The sequence below is a fragment of the Schistocerca americana genome, chromosome X (assembly GCF_021461395.2).
Source record: "Schistocerca americana isolate TAMUIC-IGC-003095 chromosome X, iqSchAmer2.1, whole genome shotgun sequence".
Classification (NCBI taxonomy): Eukaryota; Metazoa; Arthropoda; class Insecta; order Orthoptera; family Acrididae; genus Schistocerca; species Schistocerca americana.
Window position 1 is genome coordinate 93,510,574 of NC_060130.1, and position 26,012 is coordinate 93,536,585.

At 38.9% G+C, this 26,012-nt stretch overlaps 1 protein-coding gene across 2 annotated transcripts in view; it reads right to left on the bottom strand.

Annotated features, from left to right (window-relative positions):
• Window positions 1-26,012, bottom strand: part of LOC124556650 — a 637,832-nt gene that overhangs the window by 260,187 nt on the left and 351,633 nt on the right. For both annotated transcript variants that reach the window (XM_047130615.1, XM_047130616.1), the window contains exon 13: window positions 14,605-14,812. In XM_047130615.1, the coding sequence (XP_046986571.1) occupies window positions 14,605-14,812 (208 nt within the window). The remainder of the gene's footprint in view (window positions 1-14,604; window positions 14,813-26,012) is intronic.

Below are 26,012 nucleotides of genomic sequence, written 5' to 3' on the forward strand. Positions count from 1 at the left end.
TGATGCAAGAAACTACCAGCATTTTTTAGCTGCTGCCTTGTCAAATAATCATAATACATCTGCACATGAACAATATGTGCACTATTATCATGTATCTCATTTGATCCTCTCTTTTTATCTTGTGTTGTGTTATTGCACTCACTGGTTGCACTGACTAGGACTTTGACTACCTAATTACTTGATTCAGTCACATACTTTTAAAGACAGACAGCATACTACTGATTAGGTTCTCCATTATCTCTAAATTTGTAAAAACTAGTTTTTTGATGGAAGATCAACAGAACATCTGCTCGATGGTAGGAAAGGGTAACGCTCAGTCATCCAACTGTAAAACAAAGACATGTCTGAGGCCTTGCCTATTTTTACACATGTACTGATGGCACTACCAGCTATCAGTTATCTCCTACTCAGGGTGTGAAGGATGATTCCACAGCCAAACTTGATTTTTTCATAGCTGCCTGTAATCTGCACTAAACTTTACTGGAACATTAAGGCACATCTATTTCATCTCACATCAGCCCTGCTTCTGGGAATGGAATGGTATCTTATAACTTGCTCACTACCATTGGACTAGGAGCATGCTCCACAGTTCATTTAATTGAGACCTCATCTGAAGGGTCTGAAGCAGCAGAAATTTAGAACTATGATGATGGTGGTTTAAGGATTTCCATTCACATTATTCCTGGCAGGGATACTGAATCACAAGAATACACTGGCAGATAAAATAACCCCATTACTAATTTTAACACTGTAAAAGAAAGTACACATGAACATGACTGCAGTTCTTCTTAAGGATGCTTGGATGTCCTCAAAAAACACACTAGTGTAAGATGGCTAGCAGGTGTTAATTTAATGACAAGATCTCTATTCAAACCACCTCCAACTCATCTTGAAATGTGATATATTGATGTTTTGCTATTTGCTGTATTAGATATATTGCTGTATTTGTGACTAATGTATATTTTTCCTATGTTCAATTGTGCTTGCTGTGTAACATCTGCCCTGTACACCATGACATCCTTATGTAAGTTGTCATTTTATGTTACTTTGTACTGACTGTTGCCTCTGTGTCCTCTATGGGGCATTGTGCTGTTGGGCAACACCTGTTGCTGTTATACTAGCTTACATGAGCTCCCTCTACTTTATTCCAGTTAGTGACTTCTCAGTGAACCAAATATCTTGGTATGGAAAACCAACATCTCTGGCAGCTGTGACTGTCCTTACCTTACTATATATACTACATTTACTATTGCAGTATCAAAAGGCTATTCACTCTAAACCCTAGGGTATCAGTGAAGATATTTTCATGCTTTGGGCTGCTGATAGTTAAGACACTTAAGTGGGTACAATATGGTAATTATGCCTCACGTTCAAAATCTCTCAGTTCCATATCTCTTGTGTGAGAGTACACTAACATACTCATAAACCCTAGGGTAAGTTAAGTGGGTACAATATGGGGATTATGACTCATGTCTAAAACCTCCTGGTTCCATATCTCTTGTGTGAGAGTACACTAACATACTCATAAACCTTAGGGTAAGTTAAGTGGGTACGATAAGGGAATAATGACTCATGTCTAAAACCTCCCAGTTCAATACCTCTTGTGTGAGAGTACACTAACATACTCATACTCATATTTATGTACTAATTATTGTTTTCAGGGAATCACAGGATATTTGCTGACAATCAGTCTGGTGTCACGTATGTCTGACTTGCTCAGTTTCTAGCACCACAGTGTTGCTTTGTCATATATGAGGATATTGGACAATTACACCATTTCAGTCAGCCATCTGTTCCTGTATGATTGTCGAAATGTATTTGTGTGTACTGCCAATTGCATATGAAAAGAGGATGTCCACATTTGGTAAAGTGATTTCGCTCTTAGTACTGAACTCTCGCCAGCATAATATGATGCGTACCAATGCTCTTACCTACCCTCCCCTGTGAACTCCTGTCTGTAACTGGTGTGAAGCAGGTAGGTACATTGCCTGGGCCACTATGGGTCAAATGTATGACCACACTTTTCAGTCCTGTCCAGAATGCCCTTTCCAATTTACCCACAAAATCTCCCATCATGTTAATTCTAATGTACAGTATTCCTTTCAATGAGCCTAGCATGAGATCAACAGCACTAGTCTTCCTCTAACTTGCATCACAAAAACTGCTTAGTGATTGTGCATCAGAGTAGAATTTTCTCAGGTTCTCTGCCAGACCTTTTGCTTAGGTATGACAGTGGTAGTTATTGTAAGCTTCACGTATAGATATTTTCACAGATGCTCAAATCTCTACTAACCTTTCCTTCTCATCATTTGTGCATTCTCTTTTGAACTGAGAGTGCAACAGCCTTTGCCTCCTCAGAATCATCCAGATTTTGTTATTAAACCATAGTAGGTCTCTTCCATTCTTTATCTACTTACCAGGCACATAACTCTCCAGACCACAATTTACAACCTGCTTGAACTTTGCTCATAATCCATTTATGTCCATCTTACTCTTCCATTCATCTACATCAACCCCTCTATGCCCATCTTCACTCTGTAAATGAGATGCTAACAACTGATTATCTGCTCTCCTAGCCTTCTTGACTGATTTATTAAATTTCATAACCATAGTTGTTATAATGACATCATGATCACTAATCCCTGTTTCTATAATGACATGTAAGATATTTCCATTGCTGTGGACTGTCAAGCTAGCTGCTCAAGACAGTCACCATTGTCTGCTGTTGTACTAGATGGTGGCAGCTCATAGCATGCAGGTACAGTCTGTGTGCCTTCTTCATATATACTGAATAGTCTAGTGTACCATCTGGCTCCTTCATTTTTAGTATGTCCAGGAAAGTGACACCTCCATTTTCCTCTATTTCCATAGTGACAGCAATGTTTGATAAATCCTGTTAAGATGGTTCATAAACTCATCCAGTGCCTGTCTGCCATGTTCTCATACCACAAAACCATCATCAACAAAGTGGAAGAAGTGCTAGGTTTCTGGTGAGTGGTTTGAAATGCCACACCCTCAAGGTGTTCCATGTAGAGATTGTGATCCCTGGAACCAGTGAAGATCCCATGGCCACTCCATCCTTCTGTTCATAAAACTCTCTATTGCACTCAAAGTACATTGTTGTCAGTGCATGTTCAAAGAAATTAACTATTTGTGGCTTGAAATGTTAAGAGACCAGAACCAAGGAATGTAGCAGAGGTACTTTTGTGAATAGTGCTGTAACATTGAAACCTACAAGCTATGGGACCCATCCTAGAGGAAGCTCAAAAAGGACTCAACCTCAACAATGGCCAGGAAAGCCGTGGCTCTGCTGAAGAACTCAGATCCACCAGAGACAGTGAAGAAATGGTTGTATTCCAGGGTTCCAATATAACTGCACATGTAAGGAATGCTGAAAATCCATGATGATGGGGTGCCTCTGCAGCCAATACTTGACACAATGATAGACTGGTAAAATATGTGGCAACACTTCTAAAGCCCCTTATGGGGCACTGCAGTCATCATGTTAAGAACTCAGCCAATTTTGTGAAAATACTTAAAGACATTCAACTGAGATTGACAGGGGATATTTTTAAAAAGCGAATGAAGCAGTGGCTTATCCAAAAATGCCCTTATAACTGGACTTTATCATGAATTATAAATGTAATAAGAAATAATGTAAACTAAAAAAAATGTAATCATAAAAATTTTATACTTTGTTGAAATGCACATGCATGTAAAATTACGTGTTATGAATAATAAATTGAAATAGAAAAAATTGGTTACAAAAAGGTGACCAGCTCATGAGTTTTGATGTTACATTGCTATTTATGTAAGTATAGCTGCAAGACTCCTTGGCACTGCTCTCTCAACATTTTGACCTTGAAATAGTTAAACTCTTTGAATGTGCACTGCCAGTCACCTATTTCAAGTGCCACAAAGAGTTTTATGAACACATGGATGGAGCATCCATGGGGTTGCAAATCTCTATATGGAACACTTTAAGGAAGTGGCACTTAAACCACTTACCAGAAACTGGAACACTTCATCAACATTGTCAACGATACTTTTGTGGTATGGGAGTCTGGCAGGCAGACGCTGCATGGACTTCTGGACCACCTTAACAGCCCCCATCAAAACACTGCTTTCACTATGGAAATAAAGGAGAAGGGTTGTCTCCGTTTCCTGGACATGCTAATAAGGAAGAAGGCAGATGGTATACTAGACCTTAAGTATACATGAAGAAGACACACACAGACCTGTATCTGCATGCAATGAGTTGCCACCTCCAATGCAATGGCAGACAGTGCTGACTACCCTGGCACATAGGGTGCATGTCTCCCAGACAAACTACAACACCTCAAGGAAGTATTTCAAAAAATAGGCACAGCAAAACTCAGATTACTACGGCATTCAACAAGAGACAATATGCTTGAAATTGACAAGAGGAAGAAGAAGACATGAGACTCATTTTCGTTCTGTACTTGTTACTACTCTCAGCTAAAATTGTGTGTCTACTTGAAAAATCCAATATAAAAATTGCCTTGAGACCACTGCCAAAGACAAAAGAGTGGCTTGGCTCTGCAAAAAAAACCACTAAAAGTGAATGTATCTGGAATATACACCATCACCTGTGAAAGTGGCCAACAGTGCACTGGGTAAATGCATTGCTGTATTTTGAATCACTCAGTGGAAAATATCTGGCATGTGTAACTGGAACAGACAGACAAATCAGTGATAGCAGAGCATAGCATCAATGAAGACCACACCCTTGACTTTCAGAACACCAAGGTGCTTTGCCAAGCAGTCGGTTATTAATGGAATAGCATCATTAAGTAATCCACCAAAATATGGGATCACAAGAATCTGGTCAACTGAGTTGAAGGATATAAAGTAAGTGTGGCATGAAATACACATTAATGGCTATACAACAAGAGTCATGTGGAATGCCCACAGAGAGATGCGAACTGTGCACCCTCTACCCCTACCACTGCAGCCTCACCCCCCACCTTGCCCACCAACAGAATAGTACCCAGCTGCCCATAGCCAGGTGGAGGGGGCAAAATGCTAGCATAAATGTAACAGCATCTGCATATCTTGAAACTTCACCAGAAGGCGATAAGTGTGACAGCTTTTCACCAACAGTATATGCCAGGAAAGCCTATGCTCAAATATAAATATTGTAAAACTGCACCCCTAAATACAAAATTAACTATCATGTATTAACAATTACCATATATGAGCTTGCAAGACCCCCTCAAAGCACCCTATCTCCAAATAAGCCTTCCATTATACACCACATTTGTAAATTCCCCATGTTTGGAGAGAATATAATACTCAAAATTTTTATTTTCTGGATTCGTTCCACTAATTAAGCTCACTGCTGTTGAGAAACCACTCACAGCCTTTTCACCTTCCCTACATATGATGCTGGGCTCAGCAGGCTTCCCATGGTGAGGAAGCCTGAGTCACAGTCCTTGACCCAGAGGAACATAGTAAAGGATCACATGGGACCTGAGGCATGGGCAGCCAAGGTCTTAGGCAGCAATGCTTTGCTTTCTTGGCTGCTGGCTTCTGGCCTGCTAATACACTACTGGCCATTAAAATTGCTACACCATGAAGATGACATGCTAGAGATGAGAAATTTAACTGACAGGAAGAAGATGCTGTGATATGCAAATGATTAGCTTTACAGAGCATTCAAACAAGGTTGGCACTGGTGGAGACACCTACAACGTGCTGACATGAGGAAAGTTTCCAACCAATTTCTCATACGCAAACAGCAGTTGACCGGCATTGCCTGGTGAAACATTGTTTTGATGCCTCATGTAAGAAGGAGAAATGCGTACCATCACGTTTCCGACTTTGATAAATGTCGGATTGTAGCCTATTGTAATTGTGGTTTATCATATCGCGACATTGCTGCTCGCGTTGGTTGAGATCCAATGACTGTTAGCATAATATGGAATCGGTGGGTTCAGGAGGGTAATACGGAATGCTGTGCTGGATCCCAATGGCCTTTTATCACTAGCAGTCGAGATGACAGGCATCTTATCCACATGGCTGTAATGGATCATGCAGCCATGTCTCGATCCCTGAGTCAACAGATGGGGACTTTTGCAAGACAACAACCATCTGCACGAACAGTTTGATGACATTTGCAGCAGCATGGACTATCAGCTCGGAGACCATTGCTGCGGTTACCCTTGACGTTGCATCACAGACAGGAACGCCTGCGATGGTGTACTCAACAACAAACCTTGGTGCACGAATGGCAAAACGTCATTTTTTTGGATGAATCCAGGTTCTGTTTACAGCATCATGATGGTCACATCTGTGTTTGGTGACATCGCAGTGAACGCACAATGGAAGCGTGTATTTGTCATCGCCATACTGGCATATCACCTGGCGTGATGGTATGGGGTGCCATTGGTTACACATCTCGGTCACCTCTTGTTCACATTGATGGCACTTTGAACAGTGGACGTTACATTTCAGATGTGTTACGACCCATGGCTCTGCCCTTCATTTGATCCCTGCAAAACCCTACATTTCAGCAGGATAATGCACGACCACATGTACGGGCCTTTCTGGATACAGAAAATGTTCGACTGCTGCCCTGGCCAGCACATTCTCCAGATCTCTCACCAATTGAAAACGTCTGGTCAATGGTGGCCGAGCAACTGCCTCATCACAATACGCCAGTCACTACTCTTGATGAACTGTGGTATTGTATTGAAGCTGCATAGGCTTACCTGTACACGCCATCCAAGCTCTGTTTGACTCAATGCCCAGGTGTATCAAGGCAGTTATTACGGCCAGAGGTGGTTGTTCTGGCTACTGATTTCTCAGGATCTATGCACCCAAACTGAGTGAAAATGTAATCAAATGTCAGTTCTAGTATAATATATTTGTCCAATGAATACCATTTATCACCTGCATTTCTTCTTGGTGTAGCAATTTTAATGGCCAGTAGTGACATCCCTCTGGGACTTTGACTGTAATGGAACCTGTAAACATATGACAGTGAACACCAAGGGGTTTTTACCAGACTAATTCTGGTATTTATTTACTCAGTGAAGCAACTATCCTGGATGCCCCCCTATGCATCACCCTAAGTCCATTCTATGCAACACTGTTGAATATAACACCAGTATCAGCACCAGTCAGGTGACCCACCAGCACACATATGCCAGACGACCATGTGGAACATTCTCCATTACAGCTGTCTTTATCTGTATCACTTATAATTTTTGCAGGCTCACCTAGAGACTTGCATCTGCGGTGATGGTTTTGTCACTAATTTGACACACAATCACAACTGTTCTGGGATATTTGTCATCCATCCTTTTCACAGATGTGCCTATCTATATGAGGGACATTATTGTCAACCTTCACAACACCCATCTATGGGCTATGAAGAATCCTCATGGTTGAGTGGCAATAAACCATCAACACCGGTTCAGCCTCAGTGTATGGGTAGACATTAATGGTGACTTCCTCTTTAGTGTGGAGCTACAACACTAGTACAGACAGAGCATTCCTCCTTGTCTAGGGTATTCTCATGTATCCTTTCAATCATTGAAATCTACCCTGTCAAAGATATTTTATCTTGATCTCCAATGAGTATACCTACATAGGGTCCTATTTCTGACCATATTTCCATGTGAATTTTTTTGCTCTTTAACTTCAGAGGGTCATTTCTTGCAGTTTGTCCCCATTTAGCATAGTCACCTGGTATACGGGTTAATTTATGAAAAAATATAGAAATCAAGTATTTACTTCCCATACTAAAATAATATTTTTTGTAGATACGTTATGGTGATTGATTCCTATGTGAAACATCTAATGATAACTATTTGGTTGGTGCACAAATTTGTATTTTTTTTTTTTTTTTTTTTTTTTTTTTGCATGTTGGTATTCCAGGTGCTATGTGTTTATTTATTGACTGTCATTTTTTATTTGTAGTCCAATGTTGCTGTTTGAGTTGACATGTTGTCATATTGTCATTTTGAGATAGTGAGTGGAGCTGTGGATGATATAAAATGGAGTGCCAAGTGGAGAAATTGGAACATTTCTGACATGTTTTTATGCTTCAGTTCAATAGACGAGAGAGAGCAGTGGAGGCAGCCAGAAAGTCAGCGGGTGGCCATATGTGCATCTCTGCTTGCTCGTCATGAATTGGCTTGTGAACAGCACCAACCATTCCTACCCTGTATCATTACGGGTGATGGTAAATGACCACTTTATGCTGACATAAGGAAAAGAAGGGAATGGTTGTACTAAACAAAGTAGTAGCTTCCCATACAAAGACCTGTGCGCATCCATAAAAGATAATTTTATGCATCTGGTAGAACAATGGCAGTGTAGTGTAATATTAATTGTTTCCCTGAGGTGTAACCATCACTGATGACATTTATTGTTAACAACTGAGACATCTTGCAGATACAATCCAAGAACAATGACCAGGGAGACTGTGTGAAGCGATGCTACTCTGCGATAACACTCACCTGCACTCTGCTAGACTGACAAAAACACTATACAGGAGTTGGATTGGGAAGTTATTCCACACACACCTTATTCATGTGCTCTTATACATTCAGACTGACACCTTTTTTGCTCTCTGTCAAACAATATTTAAGAAGCTTTCTTTCAAGAAGATAGTGCACTCCAAACATGGCTCGATGAGCTCTTCACCTCCAAACTATAGATTTCTACAGTTGTGGAATCAAAAAGTTACACCAGCATTGGACGACTGTTGTAAATAGTGAAGGAGAATGTATTGTTGATGACTAAAGTCTGTGATATGAATATCTATTGTGTTTATTAAGCTTATGGAAAAATGCTACAAACTTATGCACCAACCCAATAATTCTTACAATGACCTAGCTGTATATGGTGTGTGTGTGTGTGTGTGTGTGTGTGTGTGTGTGTGTGTGTGTGCGTGTGTGTGAGACAAAAATTTAGTTCACATTAAAAATACTGGGTGGTATTTTATTTTGCTAGTAATAACTTCAACTCCAAGATAGCCAGAAAAGTCAAAACTTGGGCAGTAGGAAAAAAGAAGACTCTGGAATATCCATAAACTTGTTTTTTACTTGTAAATATGCAAATATTGTATAATAAAGATGGGTGATGTCCTGTTAACAACAAGGTTGTCAGGGATGGAATTTTCTGTGAAACGTCTATGAAAACTTGAACCATGTGAAAGAAGTGCACCCATTAATCAAAGGTAACATATCAGTACATATTAAAAATAAGCACCAAATGAGTGAGAGGTGAAATATTTTAGTAATATGTATACTTATACTGAAAGATACCAAGAACTTTGCAGTAAAAGGCGACTTTACAGAGAATCAGGAAAAGATCCCCCAGTTACATCATTGTGAGGATTAAGGGAATCAACCAAAGTTAATTTTGATGTCCAGTTGAGATACTCATGACATATAGCTATTAGTAGCCACAAGAAAACAACCTTAGTTGATCACTAGATGGAAAATGTATATGAATGGACCAAACATATTATGGGTAAATGACCAACTGAATATTAAATGATATTACACTGAGGTGAAGAAAGTCATGGGATACCTCCTAATATCATGTTGGACCTCCTTTTGCCTGGGATAGCACAGCAACTTGACATGGCATGTAATCCACATGTTGTAGGAAGTCCCCTGCAGAAATATTGAGCCATTCTGCTTCTATAGCTATCCATAATTACAAAAGTGTTGGCAATGCAGGATTTTGTACAGGAACTGACCTCTCAATCACATCCCATGCTGGGTGATCTGGGTGGCCAAATCAATTGCTTGAACTGTCTAGAATGTTCTTCAAACCAATCACAAACAGTTGTGGCCCAGTGACATGGCGCATTGTCATCCATATAAATTTCATCATTGTTTGCAAACACAGAGTCCATGAATGTCTGCAAATGATCTCTACATAGCTGAACATAACCATTTTCAGTCAATGATTGGTTCACTTGGACTAGAGGACTCAGTCATTCCGCGTAAACACAGAACACACTATTATGCTGCCACCACCAGCTTGCACAGTGTCTTGTTGACAACTTTGGTTAATGGCTTTGTGAGATCTGCATCACACTTGAACCCTAAAATCAGCTTTTACCAACTAAAATTCTGGCTCATCTGCCCAGGCCTTGGTTTTCCAGTTGTCTAGGGTACCATTGATATGGTTATGAGCCCAGGAGGGATGCTGCAGCCGATGTTGTGCTGTTAGCAAAGGCACTCACATCTGTCCTCAACTGCCCTACCCCATTAATGCCAAATTTCACTGCACTGTCTCAAAGGATATGTTCATCGTATATTCCACATCAATTCCTGTGGTTATTTCATGCAGTGTTGCTTGTCTATTAGCACTGACAACTCTATGCAAACACTGCTGCTCTTGGTCATTAAGTGTAGGCCGTAGGCAACTGCGTTGTCTATAATGGGAGGTAATGCCTGAAATTTGGTATTCTTGGCACACTCTTGATACCGTGGGTCTTGGAATATTGAATTACCAAACAATTTGCAAAACGGAATGTCCCATGCATTTAGCTCCAACACCATTCTGTGTTCAAAGTCTGTTAATTCTTGTTGTGCAGCCATAAACATGCCAGACAGCTTTTCACATGAATCATCTAGGTGCAAATGACACCTCTGCAAATGCACTGCCCTTTTGTACCTGGTGTACATGATATTACCGCCATCTGTATATGTGTGTATTGCTATTCCATGAGTTTTGTCACCTTAGCGTATTTACAACAGATTTTAGGGAGCTGCTGGCACATGAACAATACATAACTGGTTGTGGTAAACCCAAGTTCTGAGATTGAGAAGTGCTCACATTTATATTGTGACCACTGTAAACATTCCTCTGCCAATGTTTAACCTTTTTCATGTGACACAAAACACTGCAAGACCTGACACACAAGTGTATTATGGGTGAGTTTATCAGAGGCTCTATTGCAGGTTCAAGTTCCTGGGATACTAGTATTCCTCCCCACCTGAGAAAGTGTTGGGAATAGTGGACTGAGGAGACTCTTCAATCATTGGGCACATCCATCATCTTCTGTGCCCACATGCAACCACACAAAATTAGGCTGAATATCCTATAATATGTATCCAGTAATGTGGACATCAGAAAACCATTTGCAGCTGCTACTTTTAACTTATGTACAATATATTAGAGAAGTCTGTACTCCAAATATAGGTTAGTCAAGTTTCAAGAAGAGTTGAATAACATGATATGGGTTGTAGTAAGGTTACCAGAAGTGTGGTCAAAAACTTAAGACAAAATCGAATAAAAAATATGTCACATGTTTCACTACAGAGGAACAGAGCACACAGAAATTTCAGGTGTAGACTGTTTTATAAACAGAAAGTTTGAAAACAATGTTGCACATGTAGAAGGAATCTCAGAGAGAATTGTGAAACTTGATTTAAAAATTAAAAATAAAATATATCCAATGGAAATTATAACCATGTTGGCATTCCAATCAGGATGTGAAACACTTCTGCAAGGGCTACGCAAGCAAATAAGAAACAGCAGATTTCATGATAAAATTGTAGTGAAGGATTTAAATACAAAAGTAGAATGTAAACTAAATAATACTTCTTCTGTGGGAAACTGTAGGTAGATACCAGAAATGACAAATCAAATATTTGTGGAATTTGAAAAAAGAACAATGTTCTTGTCCATCTGGGAGAAAGCAAATAGAAAATGGATTTGAGAAGGACAAAGTGAGAATCAAACCTGAATTCATTTTGTCAAATCATAAAGAAATCACACAGGATGTGATGGTCCTATCCAAGTCCAAGTTTCAAGTAATCATAGACTTGTAAGAAGTAGAATAAAAATAGATAGACAACTTGAACAGAGCAGACTCATTAGACAGTTAGCCATTTATGTAGATTATGACAATTTATCAAAGAATAAAGAGATATACTATATTAAATTAAATGAACAAATTCAGCACCTTAGAAAATTTAAGTTATACAGGCAAAGACAAAAGTGGCTATTATTTAACAAAGATATTGGCACAAACATTAAAACACAGTGCAGTGATGAAGAAAGCAAAAGAAAAAAATCTTAAATAGAATGAAGCAACTACTGAAGAGAATGTGAGAGTTTCAAGAACATGATAGAATATACTCAACAAAACAAAGCTATTCATGGATTTCTTCAAGAGGATGTGAGAAGGTACAGTGAAAATTAGAAAAGAGAAGTTCAAAATGTTCAAATGTGTGTGAAATCTTATGGGACTTAACTGCTAAGGTCATCAGTCCCTAAGCTTACACACTACTTAACCTAAATTATCCTATGAACACGCACACACACCCATGCCCGAGGGAGGACTTGAACCTCCGCTGGGACCAGCTGAAAAGAGAAGTAACTACAAGCAATAAAAATGTGAAGAGAAAATAACAGGTATTTATTTGTGGTAAACACCACATTTCATCAGTTGAGATCACAGCTTGTACAGTAATTAGCAAAAAATAAAATATTTTATTTCATTTTAGTTCATGAGATAGAGAATAATGAAAGTAATGAGATTTTGTAAGTAATGCCAGATGAAATGTGTAAAGCCGTCTGAGGTATGAAGAAAGGGAAGAGATCTGGAGATGAGGATACTACAATATAAATGATATAGCAAAATTATTTGTGGAGTATTCTTCACAAATACTCCAAAACTTTAGCAACATAGTAATTATTGTACTTCACTCGAAAGAAGACAGGCACAACATAAGTACTGTAGACTTGTCAGGTTCCACTCCATTATATTAAATGTTATTGCCCTCTTCAATCCAAAGACTGTTTCATGCTACTCTCCATGCTAGCCTATCTTGTGCAAGCCTCTTCCACTCTTCATAGATACTGCACCCATGCCCATTTGAATCTGCTTACCATATTTGAACTTTGGTATCCCTGTCCATCTTTTACTCCCCATACTTCCCTCCCCCAAATCAACCAACCAACCATCCAATTAATATTGTTTCATGATGAAACCACTTTCACCTATGATGTTATCAATAACACTTGTAACTCACTTTCATATTCAAACAAAAATTATATGCCTTTATGGAGGCACATTTCCGAGAGTGCTTCTTTGTAAAGGTGTATTATGTTATGATTGACAATCAACTGATTGAGCCTGTTGTGTTACTGTGTTGTCTTATGTGGCCTCATTAACTATACTTTCTTGAAAATGAGCTTCCATAATTGCTACTGCATTCCTTTATGCGGCCTCATTGTCAAGAATTTCTTGAAAAGAAGCTTCCAGTATTTATGGAAGAGGTTTCTTTTGCTGCAAAGATGTATATGTTCTTCTGGCATGAAAGGGCCCCTGAAAATTTTAGTCATCAGGTGATAAATCATCTAAACTTAACTTCCCCTGGAAGTTTGATTGGCAGAAATGGTCATGTTCCTTGGCTACCAAGGATCAGAAACCTTATCCCTTTAGATTTTGGTCTGTGGGGATGGTTAGGAGGCAAAGTCCATAAAGAAAAAGAGAACACAATGATAAAAATCAACTTTGAATTTAATAAACAGCCTTTCTTAACACCTACCGTGAATATTTGTTTGGGTTACATCCTAACAGCTGTATCTCTGCAATCAATAAAAATTGGACACCTGTTATAGGAAATGTTTAATCTGAATTAGTCTATACTACCAGCTCCTAAAAGATTTACCGATCCTGCTGAAATACCTTGAATTTCTTTCAGGACCAATTGCATCAAGATTTTCATTGTGTCTTCTAATATCCAACAATATAACAGGAAGAGTAGCTATGAGACCTTTCTTCTAAAATAAAATAACACAAGTAAGCTGAGTGTAGTTCATATTGAAATTATATACAATGTTTTTAACCTTACAAAATATATTCTCTTATAGGGAATTTTTCACAGACATTAGAAATTTGTTTCACATGAAATGTGTCACCTGCAGGTATAACATATATGGAAAATTAGGTTTTTTACATAACTATGCAGAAAACAGACTATATATAAAAACTTCAAAACAGAAATATTCTGTTTAGGCAGACGTACCAGAGAGTAACTGTTCAGCCTCACTTTGTTTTAACTGTGTAATAGTATGTCATCTTGAATGAAATTTTCACTCTGCAGCTGAGTGTGTGCTGATATGAAACTTACTGGCAGATTAAAACTGTGTGCTGGACCAAGACTGAAACTTGGGACCTTTGCCTTTCATGGGCAAGTGGAAGGTAGGAGATGAGGTATTGGTGGAAGTATAACCGTGAAGACGGGGCGTGAGTTGTGCTTGGGCAGCTCTGATGGTAGAGCACTTGCCTGCATAAGGCAAAGTCCTGAATTTGAGTCTCGGTCTGAATTACACTTTTAATCTGCCAGTAAGTTTCAGTATGTCATCTTCATTACAGATATATGAAACATTCTACATATAACTATTTTATAAAAATAATGCATACTGAGATTTGTGTCAAATCTTCTCATATTGCCAGCATAAGTTCTGTAGGTAATAAATCAAATAAACACCAAAGAACCAAGTTTCAACAAAAGGTATGAGTATTATTTTCTGATGATGGATTGTATCTGATGTCATATTGCATACACAATAAAGGCTTTTTTAAAATATAACGCTTACCATAAATCAAACTGATTTGTACGGGCAAGTTGCAACCCCCACTTCTTTGTGAAATTTCCTCTAAAAGAGAGTAGTGCTGCTGAATCAACATTAAATAGCGCTGGTGTGCCAATATCAGTAGGTAGTACTGCTTGGTAGGAAAGTGGTGCATCAACACTCTGGTGGTTAATATGAAACTCCTGGTGCAAAATCTGTAGAGTGTTAAAGGCTGAAAAAGAAAACACAACAAAAGACATATGATAATCAAAATAATATTGTAGCTAATGTCATACCAATAGCATTCTGTATATAAATCATTATTCAATTTGATTACAGTACTGCTCCTTCTAAATCATTTTCTTATTTCTTTACATGGATGATTGTAATGATCTGTAATTAAAATTAAAAATTTAGTATTGTCAAATAACATTGTTAATTGTTACTAAAATTCAGCCTTATTCAATGAAATTAGTTGACATGTATATCATTGCAGTTGGTCTATCATGCAGTTCTTCTTTTTATGTGCAACAGTTTTCAATGTTTGCAGTGGACCTATAAAACTGCCATAAAATATTGCTTTTATGAGTAAAGACCCAAACTTTCAGATGAACCATTTTAATATTGACTAGACTGAATATCAAAGAAATGTGATCAATTGGTTTTCTTGGCATGAAGAACATAACTGGGTTGGTCACTGAAACAGTGTGCATAAAATGTAAATGACAACAACAAACAAGAGAGAATTTTATATATGATGTTGGTATCTGTTCTTTCAGACATGTCCAAAAGAACAGATACCATCTTCACATAGTTAAGGCTATCTGGCCATTGACCTTCTTCTGTGCTGGATGCACACGCATTGCCCGAACTCTTACGGGAATCGGTAAGATTGTCTGCCGCGAGTAATGAGTGTAATGGGCAGAAGCACTATGAATATAGTGTGTGGACATAAAGTTGGGGATGTGGGTCTCACAGGGAGCATGCAAGGGATAAATCCCTGCAGTCGCACTATCTTCTGTGCCCTTGGTGGCTCAGATGGATAGCGCATCTGCCATGTAAGTAGGAGGCCCCGGGTTCGAGTCCCGGTTGGGGCACACATCTTCCATTTTACCTTTTGATGTGTATCAACACCTATCAACAGCTTAGGATCTTGATTTCATCATCATTTCAGAATTTTATATTTCTCATAACGGAGTGCATAACTATAAATTGTATATTATGCTGTGCATCTTTGATTGTAAGTGTCAACAAATAAGGTTTATGGCAATTGTAGTTAATTAGTTAACTGTTGATTTGTCCATATGTAACATTTACATAGATATTAGACATGTGAGCTTGATACAATGATAAAATGCCATTACTAGGAAGTTCCTATTTACAAATATTTGTCTACTAACAAGTCTAGTTTCCAACGGATTTATGCAGTGTTTGTAATCTTCCTTCTTTATATACGTACTTGCAAACAAGTTAGTTGACAACACCAAAACTAACATCACACTATTCATTCATTTCTAATCACTAATCACTCATATGTTGCACACATTAACACTCTTTGAGCTATCATCAGTCCCTGATAATACTCCTGCCTTTGCATTACAAATCTTATATCTCTGATAGAAAACAAAGGGTGCCAATAGGGAAGAAAGATGTATTAAGCAATCATTTATCACCTATATGGGACGAAATAACATGTAGTGTCCCCCAAGGTTCCATCTTTGGGCCCTTACTTTTTCCTCTGTATATCAATGAACTTCCACTGGCCTTTGAAAGATTGGCTGATGAAATTTTCGTGGATGATAAATAAATCGTTCCTAGCCAATTCTCCATCACTAAACCTTAAAAAAAATACTATATGCAGTTCAAAACTTGTCAAAGGTTTCCTTCCATTGTATGCCTAAATTATGATGACAAGCAGATAGAAGAAGTTGACAGTGTTAAATTCTTGAAATTACAGCTTGATAATAAATATAACTGACAGAAACATACCATAGAACTGCTAAAGCACCTAAACAAATCTCTGTCTGCTATGTCTGAAATAGGTGACATAAAAAATAAAAAAGAAGATAGTGTACTATGCTTACTTCCATTCCAGTATGTCATGTAGAATCATTTTCTGCGGTAACTCATCAAGTCAAGCTAAAGTTTTCCAAGCCCAGAAATGTGCAATATGAATTATTTGTGTTGTGAACTCAAGAAGGCCCTGCAGATGGCTTTTTAAGGAACTGGGGATACTTACTACTGCTTCCCAATATAGTTATTCATTATTGAAATTTGTCATTAGAAATATATCTTTTTCAAACCAGTAGCTCAGTTCATGAAATCAATACCAGAAATAGAAATAACTTTTACAAAGATTTAAAGTCATTCACTTTGGTTCAGAAAGGTGCCCACTACTCAGCAATACACATTGTCAGTAACATGTGAGCAGCCATAAAAACTTTAACTAATAATAAAGTTCAGTTTGAGAAGAGTCTACAGGGCTTATTGGTGTCCAACTCCTTCTACTCCATTGGTGAATTTCTTAGCAGAACTGATTGATGTGTATATGTTGTTAATAATACCACATAATGTGAACATTGCATTCAATCTGATCTCTGTACAAATTTTGTACAGTAATGTGATCATTGTAAATAAGTGCTCTAAAAGTTTTCAATTTTTTTTTTTATGTGAAGATATGTGGCTACAATAACCAAAGAATTATCATACACACCTAAGTGTATTGAACATTTAATATTTGGTGATAAGTTTCATATCCTTTTAAATGTGAGTATGCTTATTTGATTTTTTTTTTTTTTTACTGATTCCATATTCACAAGAGCAGTTTTATTTGAGATCTGTAGAGTGTATTCTTGTTTTCTGATATGGTCCACATCCCAGAAGATCTCCTCGCTATGGATCAATTAGAATGAAAAGTACATCTAATCTAATCTAGTCTACAGCCTTCATGATTTTTCATCTATCTCTCTGAAAAACTTGATCATCATAGCTGCATAATACACTGAGCTCACAAACATGAAAGGAAGTAAGTATCATGTATCACAGATCTTGTGTGTACATGTTCCCAGTAACATGCCTTGTAGCATGAAAGTATATTGTAGAATGACAAAGATATAAATTTTTAATATGTGCTATGTATTTAAAATTTAAACAATGGAAAATCATGGACAGAATAATTTCTTTGCAAATACCTGATGGATTTTAATCTGGCACAATTGCATGAGCCCACCTTGAACCTTCATGTGGATGCATCAACTTTTTCCCACCTGTTGACAGCGTCAGTTGCTGGCAAGCAGCAGTTGAATGAGGTAGTATGTAATGCTCATGTCAGTCTTTTATTTCAAGAGTGCTGTGCTACTGCATAAAATTTTGCCCTAAACTGGGCAACAGCCAGATTGAAACCATTCGAAAATTTAGAGAGCCTTCAGTGATGATAGTATGGACATCACGCTGATTAAGGAGTTATACAACTGTTTTAAAGATGGCTGCACATAGCTGGAGAGTGAGCCATACTTTAGTTTCGCCAGCAACATGCTGAAATGACCAGGTCACTGCCAAAGTGAATGCTGTGGTAGAAATGGTGCAAGAGGTGGGCATCAGCACATTTTTGGCACATTCCGTTATGACCAAAGATTTTGCCATGAGGAGAGTGTCACTGAGATTGGTGCCGAAGTTGCTGACAGTGGAGCAAAAACAACTTCATGCTGAAGTCTCACAGGCCATGTTGGACTCCACAAACAGTGACCATGACTTTATGAACACCATAAACACTGGCGAAGAGACCTCGGTGTAAGGGCATGACCCAGACAGCTTTCCTCACCATCAGGATCAAACAAAGCCTGAAAAGTGCACAGCAACACCAAAGTGATACTGACTACTTTAAGTGTGCACCACAGAGTCAAACAATCACCAAAGAGTACTACATGGGTGTCCTCCATTGCCTATGTGATGCTGTGCAGCACAAGAGACCAGACTTGTGGTCAACAGGAAATTGGCATGTCCATCACAACAATGCTCCAGCACATTCCTCGCACTTGATTCAGACTTTTTTTTGGCAAAAAACCAGGTTTCTGTGCTTCAACAGGCTCCTTACTCTCCTGATTTGGCCCCCTACAACTTCTTGCTGTTTCCCAGATTCAAGAGGCCATTGAAAGAAACATAATTTCAGACGAAGGAGAACATTATAGCAGCAATGAAAGCTGAGGTAAATTCCATTCTGAAAGAGGCTTTTTCGGCACACTTCCAACAATGGTGGCATCACTGGGAGAAGTGTGTGGAGTCCAAAGGGAACTACTTTGAGGGTAGTTAGGAGTCCAATGTTGCACATAAGCCAATTTTTTTCCCGGCCATAGGTTGGATATTTTTCAAACAGACCTCATACATATACCCTCTAAAGAACAAAAAAGAAAATAATACACCACGAAGGCATTACCTATGAGTGATGGAATATAGTAGTTGTGAAGTACATGTACAGATAAACAAATTATCACAGTTTCAGAAAAACTGAATGATATACTCAAGAAAAAGAGCTTCACAAACTGAGACAGTCAATAATGCAAGAAATTATTTTGCTTGGCATTGGTTGACTGAATTTTTGAATGTCCTTCTGGAGGAAACTGTGTGAAATTCTGTAGAACTGGTGCAGTAGGTCAAAAATTGTGAGCTCTATGGATGGTCCCACCCATAATGCTCCAAATGTTTTCAATTTTGGAGAGATCCAGTGTCCTTGCTGACCAAGGTAGGATTTGACAAGCTGAAAGACAAGCAGTGAGAACTCTCAATGTGTACAGGTGGGTCTTTATCTTGCAGCCCAGGATGGCTTGCCAAGAAGGCAACAATTCAAAGTGTAGAACATCGTCGACTCACTGCTATGCTGTAAGGGTGCTGTGGATGACCATAAAAGGCATCCACTTATGAAATGAAATGACATCTCAGGCCATTACTCCTTGCTGTTGGACTGTATGGTGGGTGACATTCAGGTTGGTATCCCACAACTGTCCAGGGCATCTCTAGAGATGTCACTGCTGGTCATGGGGGTCTGGAATCTCATTGACTGCAGTAGAATTGTCTTCTGTAATGAGTGCTGCTTTGAACTGAGCTCTGTTGATCAGCAAAGACATATGTGAAGATGCCACGTATGTCAGTGGCACACCAACCTGACTGTCACCCATGTCCTGACAACCAGGAGTAATGGTCTTGGGCGCCATTTCATTTCACAGTATGACCCCTTTGGTTGTTATCCATGGCACTCTTACAGCACGGAGGTATGTCAACAATATTCTACACCCTGTTTTGTTGCCCTTCATGGCAAGCTGTCCTGAGCTTACATCTCATCAAGAAAATGCCCACCCAACATGGTGACAGTTTCTAGTGTTGGTCTTCAGGCTTGCCAAGTTTGGAGCATTATGGGTAGGGTCTTCCAACCAGCTCAGGATTTGGCATGATATTCCTCAGGAGGACACCCAACAACTCAATCAATCAATGCCAAGCCAAATAACTGCTTGCATACGGGTCAGAAGTGGACCAACACATTATTGACTTGCTCAATTTGTGAAGATCTTCCTCTTGAAGAAGTCATTCAGTTTCTCTGAAACTGTAATCCTTTCTTTGCATGTACATGTACATCACATCTACTGATTTCCATTTCATTATGGTAGTTCCTTCATAGTGTGTCTCTTTTTTGTCTTTGTGTGTGTGTATCTTGCGTCTGTTATTTCAGATATGTCTGAAAGAACAGATATCTTACATGATCCAGCAGCCGTACAAATATTATTCAAAGGCTTCCAATAATGTTGGACACATTTGGGCATTGAAATGTATAAATGGTAACAGGTGGATATTTGTACCAGACCAGGACACAGATCTGGATCTCCTGCTTAGTGCATGTGGTAGCGTTAACTACCTCTGCAATGCAAGTGCACTTCCCATCCGACCCAAATTTCCAACCTGTTACACACTACTAATGTAGCATTACCCTTCCATTGAACCCATGACTCACCATTTCAGATTCCCACAGGAGATTGGGCTTGGTGTGCATCAACAATGAAAGAATGGACCTTCTGTCATCACACATTATTGATGGCTGTTAGTTTGGAGAAGTTCAAATGAACACACACACACACACACACACACACACACACAGGGTGAAGATAAATGCCACATGTGGCAGCTGGCATGTGATTCCTGATCCCAATTGAACACAAATGAGTATCTATAAAACCTGGTCCCACCAACAGGTTTAATAGAAATGCAATTTAAAAAACAAGGCTCTAACAATGCTGTAACTGTTTGCAGCATGGTCAAGAACAGATAGCATGACCTCTGCACTTGGTCAGAGCTGTCCCATTAGCTTAGTGAGATGAGGCAATGCCATGGGGAATGGGTATGCAGACACGCCAATGTTTGAGTTGCATTTGAGCCAAACTTTGTTTTTCAGTTAAAGCATCAAATTGTATCTCATTTACACCTCCACCATAATATGGCACTTCACATATTTCTTTCTGTTACTGTTACCTTTATTTTAGCATTAAGACATAACATGAACTTCTTACTGATGTAAATGACCACTTTGTTTCATCAATGACACAAATAAAGCCAATATAAAATAATAGTGGATACAGTAACTTCATCCACATCCAGTGAGATACAAAAAACACAAGAGGTAGGTTACACTATATAGCACATTATGCTATGCACAATAATCCATTCTGTATATTTGGTGTCCAGGCTTATCTTCACAGAGGTGGTACATACACATATGAGCAACATTCTCTTTAGAGAAGATATTCAAAGCAACCACCTTGCATCTGCATCCCTCACTGCCGAAGTGGCATACATGTGAGCTATTAGATTGTGTACAGTCCTGGGTGGGGTAGTATAAATTTATTCCCCTCAAATAAAAATCTAGGGGTTAATGTCTGAGGAATGTGGAGGCCAGAATATTGGACCTTCTGAGGAAAGTGGAGGCCAGAATATTGGACTTCTATGACCAATCCATTTCCCTGGAAACCCTACACTTAAATAGTTATGCACATTCATTCCAAAGTGTGGTGGTGCACCATCAGACTGAAACCATAGCTGTCACCAAACACCAAGTGGAACATTTTCTAATGCATCCGGTAAAGTACTGCAAAGAAACATATGATTCAATGGCACAGTCAACTTGTCCGCCAATAGGTAAGAGCCGAAAAGCATTCCTCCCACGATTACAGCCCACAGGTTTATGACAAAGTGTCATAGGTGACATGTGGCTTGTGTTCTGCTGTTGTGGAAGTTGAAAGTACTTTCACGAGAGGAGCTAGATTCATTAGTCCATATTAAGTTCTTCATAAAATGTTCATTACCTTACACGTGGTGCAAAAGCGATTCACAAAACTGTACTCGTTGAATGCATTCTTCTGGCCACTGGTGTTGAGCTGTGCAATTCTTCATATTACAACACTTCAACAACCAGTCTTTGGGATATCTGGAACTGCCTTGCAATATTAGTGGTACTCCAACAAAGTGACTGGTGAAGAGTTTCAAGAGTCATGACCTCTTTTTATGTACATCTGGTTCTTGGATGACCTCTATCTGTTACTTGTGGACAAAGATTACTGGTTCCCTGAAGCCGTTGCTCCAGGAGAAAATATTCTTATCAGGCTGGCAACTTTAAGGATATGGCCTACGCATGAACAGCAGCAACAGTTTGGCTATGGGATGCACCTAGCTCTAAAATAATATCGATGTACTCATCATTAGTGTATTCTTTTGAGAAGATGGCCAATGTGAACTCCATAGGACCAGTTATGGTTGGAAACCGTGCGAGTAGTAGACACAGGCACGCAGTTCAATGGATCCCACTGTCATGTGATAGGATATTGTCATGAGACAACATGATGTCCTGCTTACAAATGATGAGAACTACAGAATCAACACATAAAAAATAAAAAGGGCTCTGAAGAGGGTTCTAAACATAGGTTCCTGGTAGATGTTGGTTTGATGTTCCAGCAGTCTACTCAGTGAGCTATGAAAGGGGGTATGATAGTGTGGGGTGATACACATTCCTCTTGACAGTCCGATGTATTGCTTGGTGTGACAATGTTGCAAGCTCCTCATTTTCATACATGTGTTTTCAAAATATGCCTGATCTGATTTTGCTATGTGAACTTTTGTCTTGAATCTGGATGATGAATTGCAGGTTGACCTCCCAAGTGCAGCACTTTTTCTTCACCCTCTATATATCAATGTGGTGTGATGACCAGAGGTCCATTCTTTCAGTGCAGATCAGATGTGCATGCATGCACACGTGCACGCGCACACACACACACACACACACACACACACACACACACACACACACACACACACACACATTAGGTAGCTGACCATATTGTGTGAGGTAGCCATTGTCATCTACTTTGTTATTGTTTTGCACTTCACTTATTGTGCAATACATTATGAAAATGAGTGATGAGGCAGTTGCTGCCACTGAGAACTTAATTAAACATATAAATTTACCAGATGGTATTAGTATGTGAACAGCATTTAGAGCAGTTTTTACTTCCATGCATGACTTCTGCTTTCACAGATGTGCAACTTGTGTCAGCACTGAAGCAGGTAGGCATGCCTTGCCACAACCCTCCCCCCCTCCTCTCCCCATGGTTCTTTGTTTCTTCACCCTGTGTTGGTCTGTTTGGGGGCCAGGCTTTCTTCCTCTACTCCCCGCTCCCCCCTATGAAGTCTGTCATCTACAAGTTAACACACTGTACAAGGGGCTTCATATTAGTAGTTACCATCTTGAAAGTCTCAGTAATTGCATGAGTTCTATTTCCTTTCCGATAGGAAACAAGATGTATGGAATCAGCTATAAAATCCAGTAAGTGATCTTTTTTTATTGTGAAGTAGACAGCAGGTTGTGTGAAAATTCCTGTGTATGGAAATGTATTTGATTAAGTCTATGTCCTAGGCACCTTTTAAAGGAAGAACAGGGTTTGTATAAAGAGATTAAAGTCAGACTTGATATAGCAGATGAAATATTTCACTAGGGAAATTGCTTCATTGTAACCTAGTTTCCCAGTTAACAACTAACTGAACATCATTAAATTCTAGGTGTTTTCGGTGTAACATAGAATGTGGAAGAGTGGATAGTGGAGATTTTCTCATTGAGTGAGCCTGAGCCAGATGCATTCAGTCTGGGGTTGTACAGTACCATTTTGCAATTCTTGTAGAGAAAGCATTTAATCAAAAGGAAGTCCTCTGCCTAGGTTGAAAAGCATGCAGATTCCTATTTGTCATAAAATACAGCATGGTAATATATTTTAGTTTAGGGACATCTTCCAAAATTACAAATATAAATTGCATCAATTCATAACATGAGCTACTGTGGGAACAGACATATATCTAAAAAGAGGAAAATTTTGCATAATTATGAACGTCATTAAGGCTTTTGAGGCTTCCTGTGTTGACACTGACAGTTTCATTTCTGTGAAAGGCAGTTGATAAGTGCATCCATGGAAGTTCCAGTTTGTCAGTAAACTGTATGAGCTGTTAGACCGATAATTGATTTGTTCTCCTACATTTATCAGTTATTCTCAGATAATAACAAAGTTGTGATGGGTACATTTCTAACAAGGGGAGGCCGCCAATTGTGAAATTCAGATTCGATTCATGCTGCACATAATAAAAGCTCATGGCCAGAGGTGTAGTGTGGCAAAGCACCAAGATGTACTTCTCAGCTGTTGTCGAGAAAATTGACAGTTAAAAGAAACCGTTGCGGTGAAATACTCTCTACGATTAATAATTTTCTACAGGGTCGTGACGCAGCGGTAAGCGCTCGGGTTCGCAATCCGAAGGTCGCCGGATCGAATCTTGTGCCATGCAACTTTTTTTTATTATTGGTTTTTTGTAATTCAAATTTACACACACACACACACACACACACACACACACACACACACACACACACACACACACACACACAGATTATATATATATATATACACACACATATATATATATATATATATATATATATATATATATATATATATATATATATATATATATATATATATATATAAAAATTCCCGGCAATCAGTTGCAACAATTATGCATATAATAAGTTGTTGGAAGTCGTTTGTCGTGGAAACATAATACTTGAAATAAAACACAATATCACAAATAATATTCAAGTGGATACAATTTATTGAAAAGTTTGGTATACACTCACACATAATTAACAATTAGTGACCAGAAGTAGCTGGAGTATCGCACGAACCAGAGTGATAGTTATCATAGAAATATGGAAAGCAGAAAACAGCACGACATCGAGCACATCTGATAAACGATGCATTTTTACAAAAACAATTGGTTTTTAAATTATCTGTCAGGAAACACACCTGATTGACATTCTGAAAAATTGTTCTATCATTCGTCAGGTTTGATGCATACCACGCGTATCATATCATATTGGCAAAAATCGAAGAAGACAATTGGTGGTGGACGATGGATTGGATTTTTATACAATCGTCTCTGGAGTTGATGTCACGGTTTCGCTCAATTAAAAAATAACAAGTTTGAAGGTGCTTGATCAAATTTTTTACCTGCCGGTAAAAATACACGTCACACGGTTGGACGAGAGGAGTGCACTTTGGAGGAATGACTTTTATAGTGCACGTTGGTAACTTCTTATCATTCTGGAAGATCTCATTGTATAACGCCGGGTTCGTTTGCCCACCCCAAGAGTCGATCAGAAGGAGAAATTCTTTCTTTTGTATGTATGGTTGCAAAGTATTACGCAAGAAGTCCATGAACAAACCCATTGTTAGTTTACCGGATTTGGAGGATGTAATAACAACGTTGGTATACTTCTTGGCGTACTCGTTGACTGTCTTCTGTACTCTGGGTCCAAACGTACCTGTGGACTCTTGGAGGCATACGAAAACAAGAGGCAAGACTCGTTCAGACATCGTGATTGAATATTGTGCCGTATACGAATGCGTCACTTTGTTCATGTCGTGTCGGGTTACCAGGACACCCTTTGACCCTTTTTCAGTGAGAGTATTGTTGAACGTGGACTGGTACTGGCACCCTCACAAACAAAATATAAAAATATCATTTATACAAGAAATATACGAAATCTGTGTTGCCTATCATACATCAGATTATCATATTCTATCAACATGTCATATGACATTTGTGAACAGCTCTTTACGTACCTGTTTGATCAGCATTAATTATGAAATCTTTGTCAAAGTTAATTATCAACGTTTGCGTCTGGATCCAAAATGTGTCCGCTGCAGCCAAAATTTCGTCTTGGGTAGCCGTCTCTTTCCGGGAAACAAATTTTGTGATTTTCCGTTGCCGAATCCCACGCTTCTATTTAAATTCGGTGACCCATGTTTTTGAAGCTTTGAAGTTGAAATCTGGGAACTGACTTGCAGCGCCCAAGG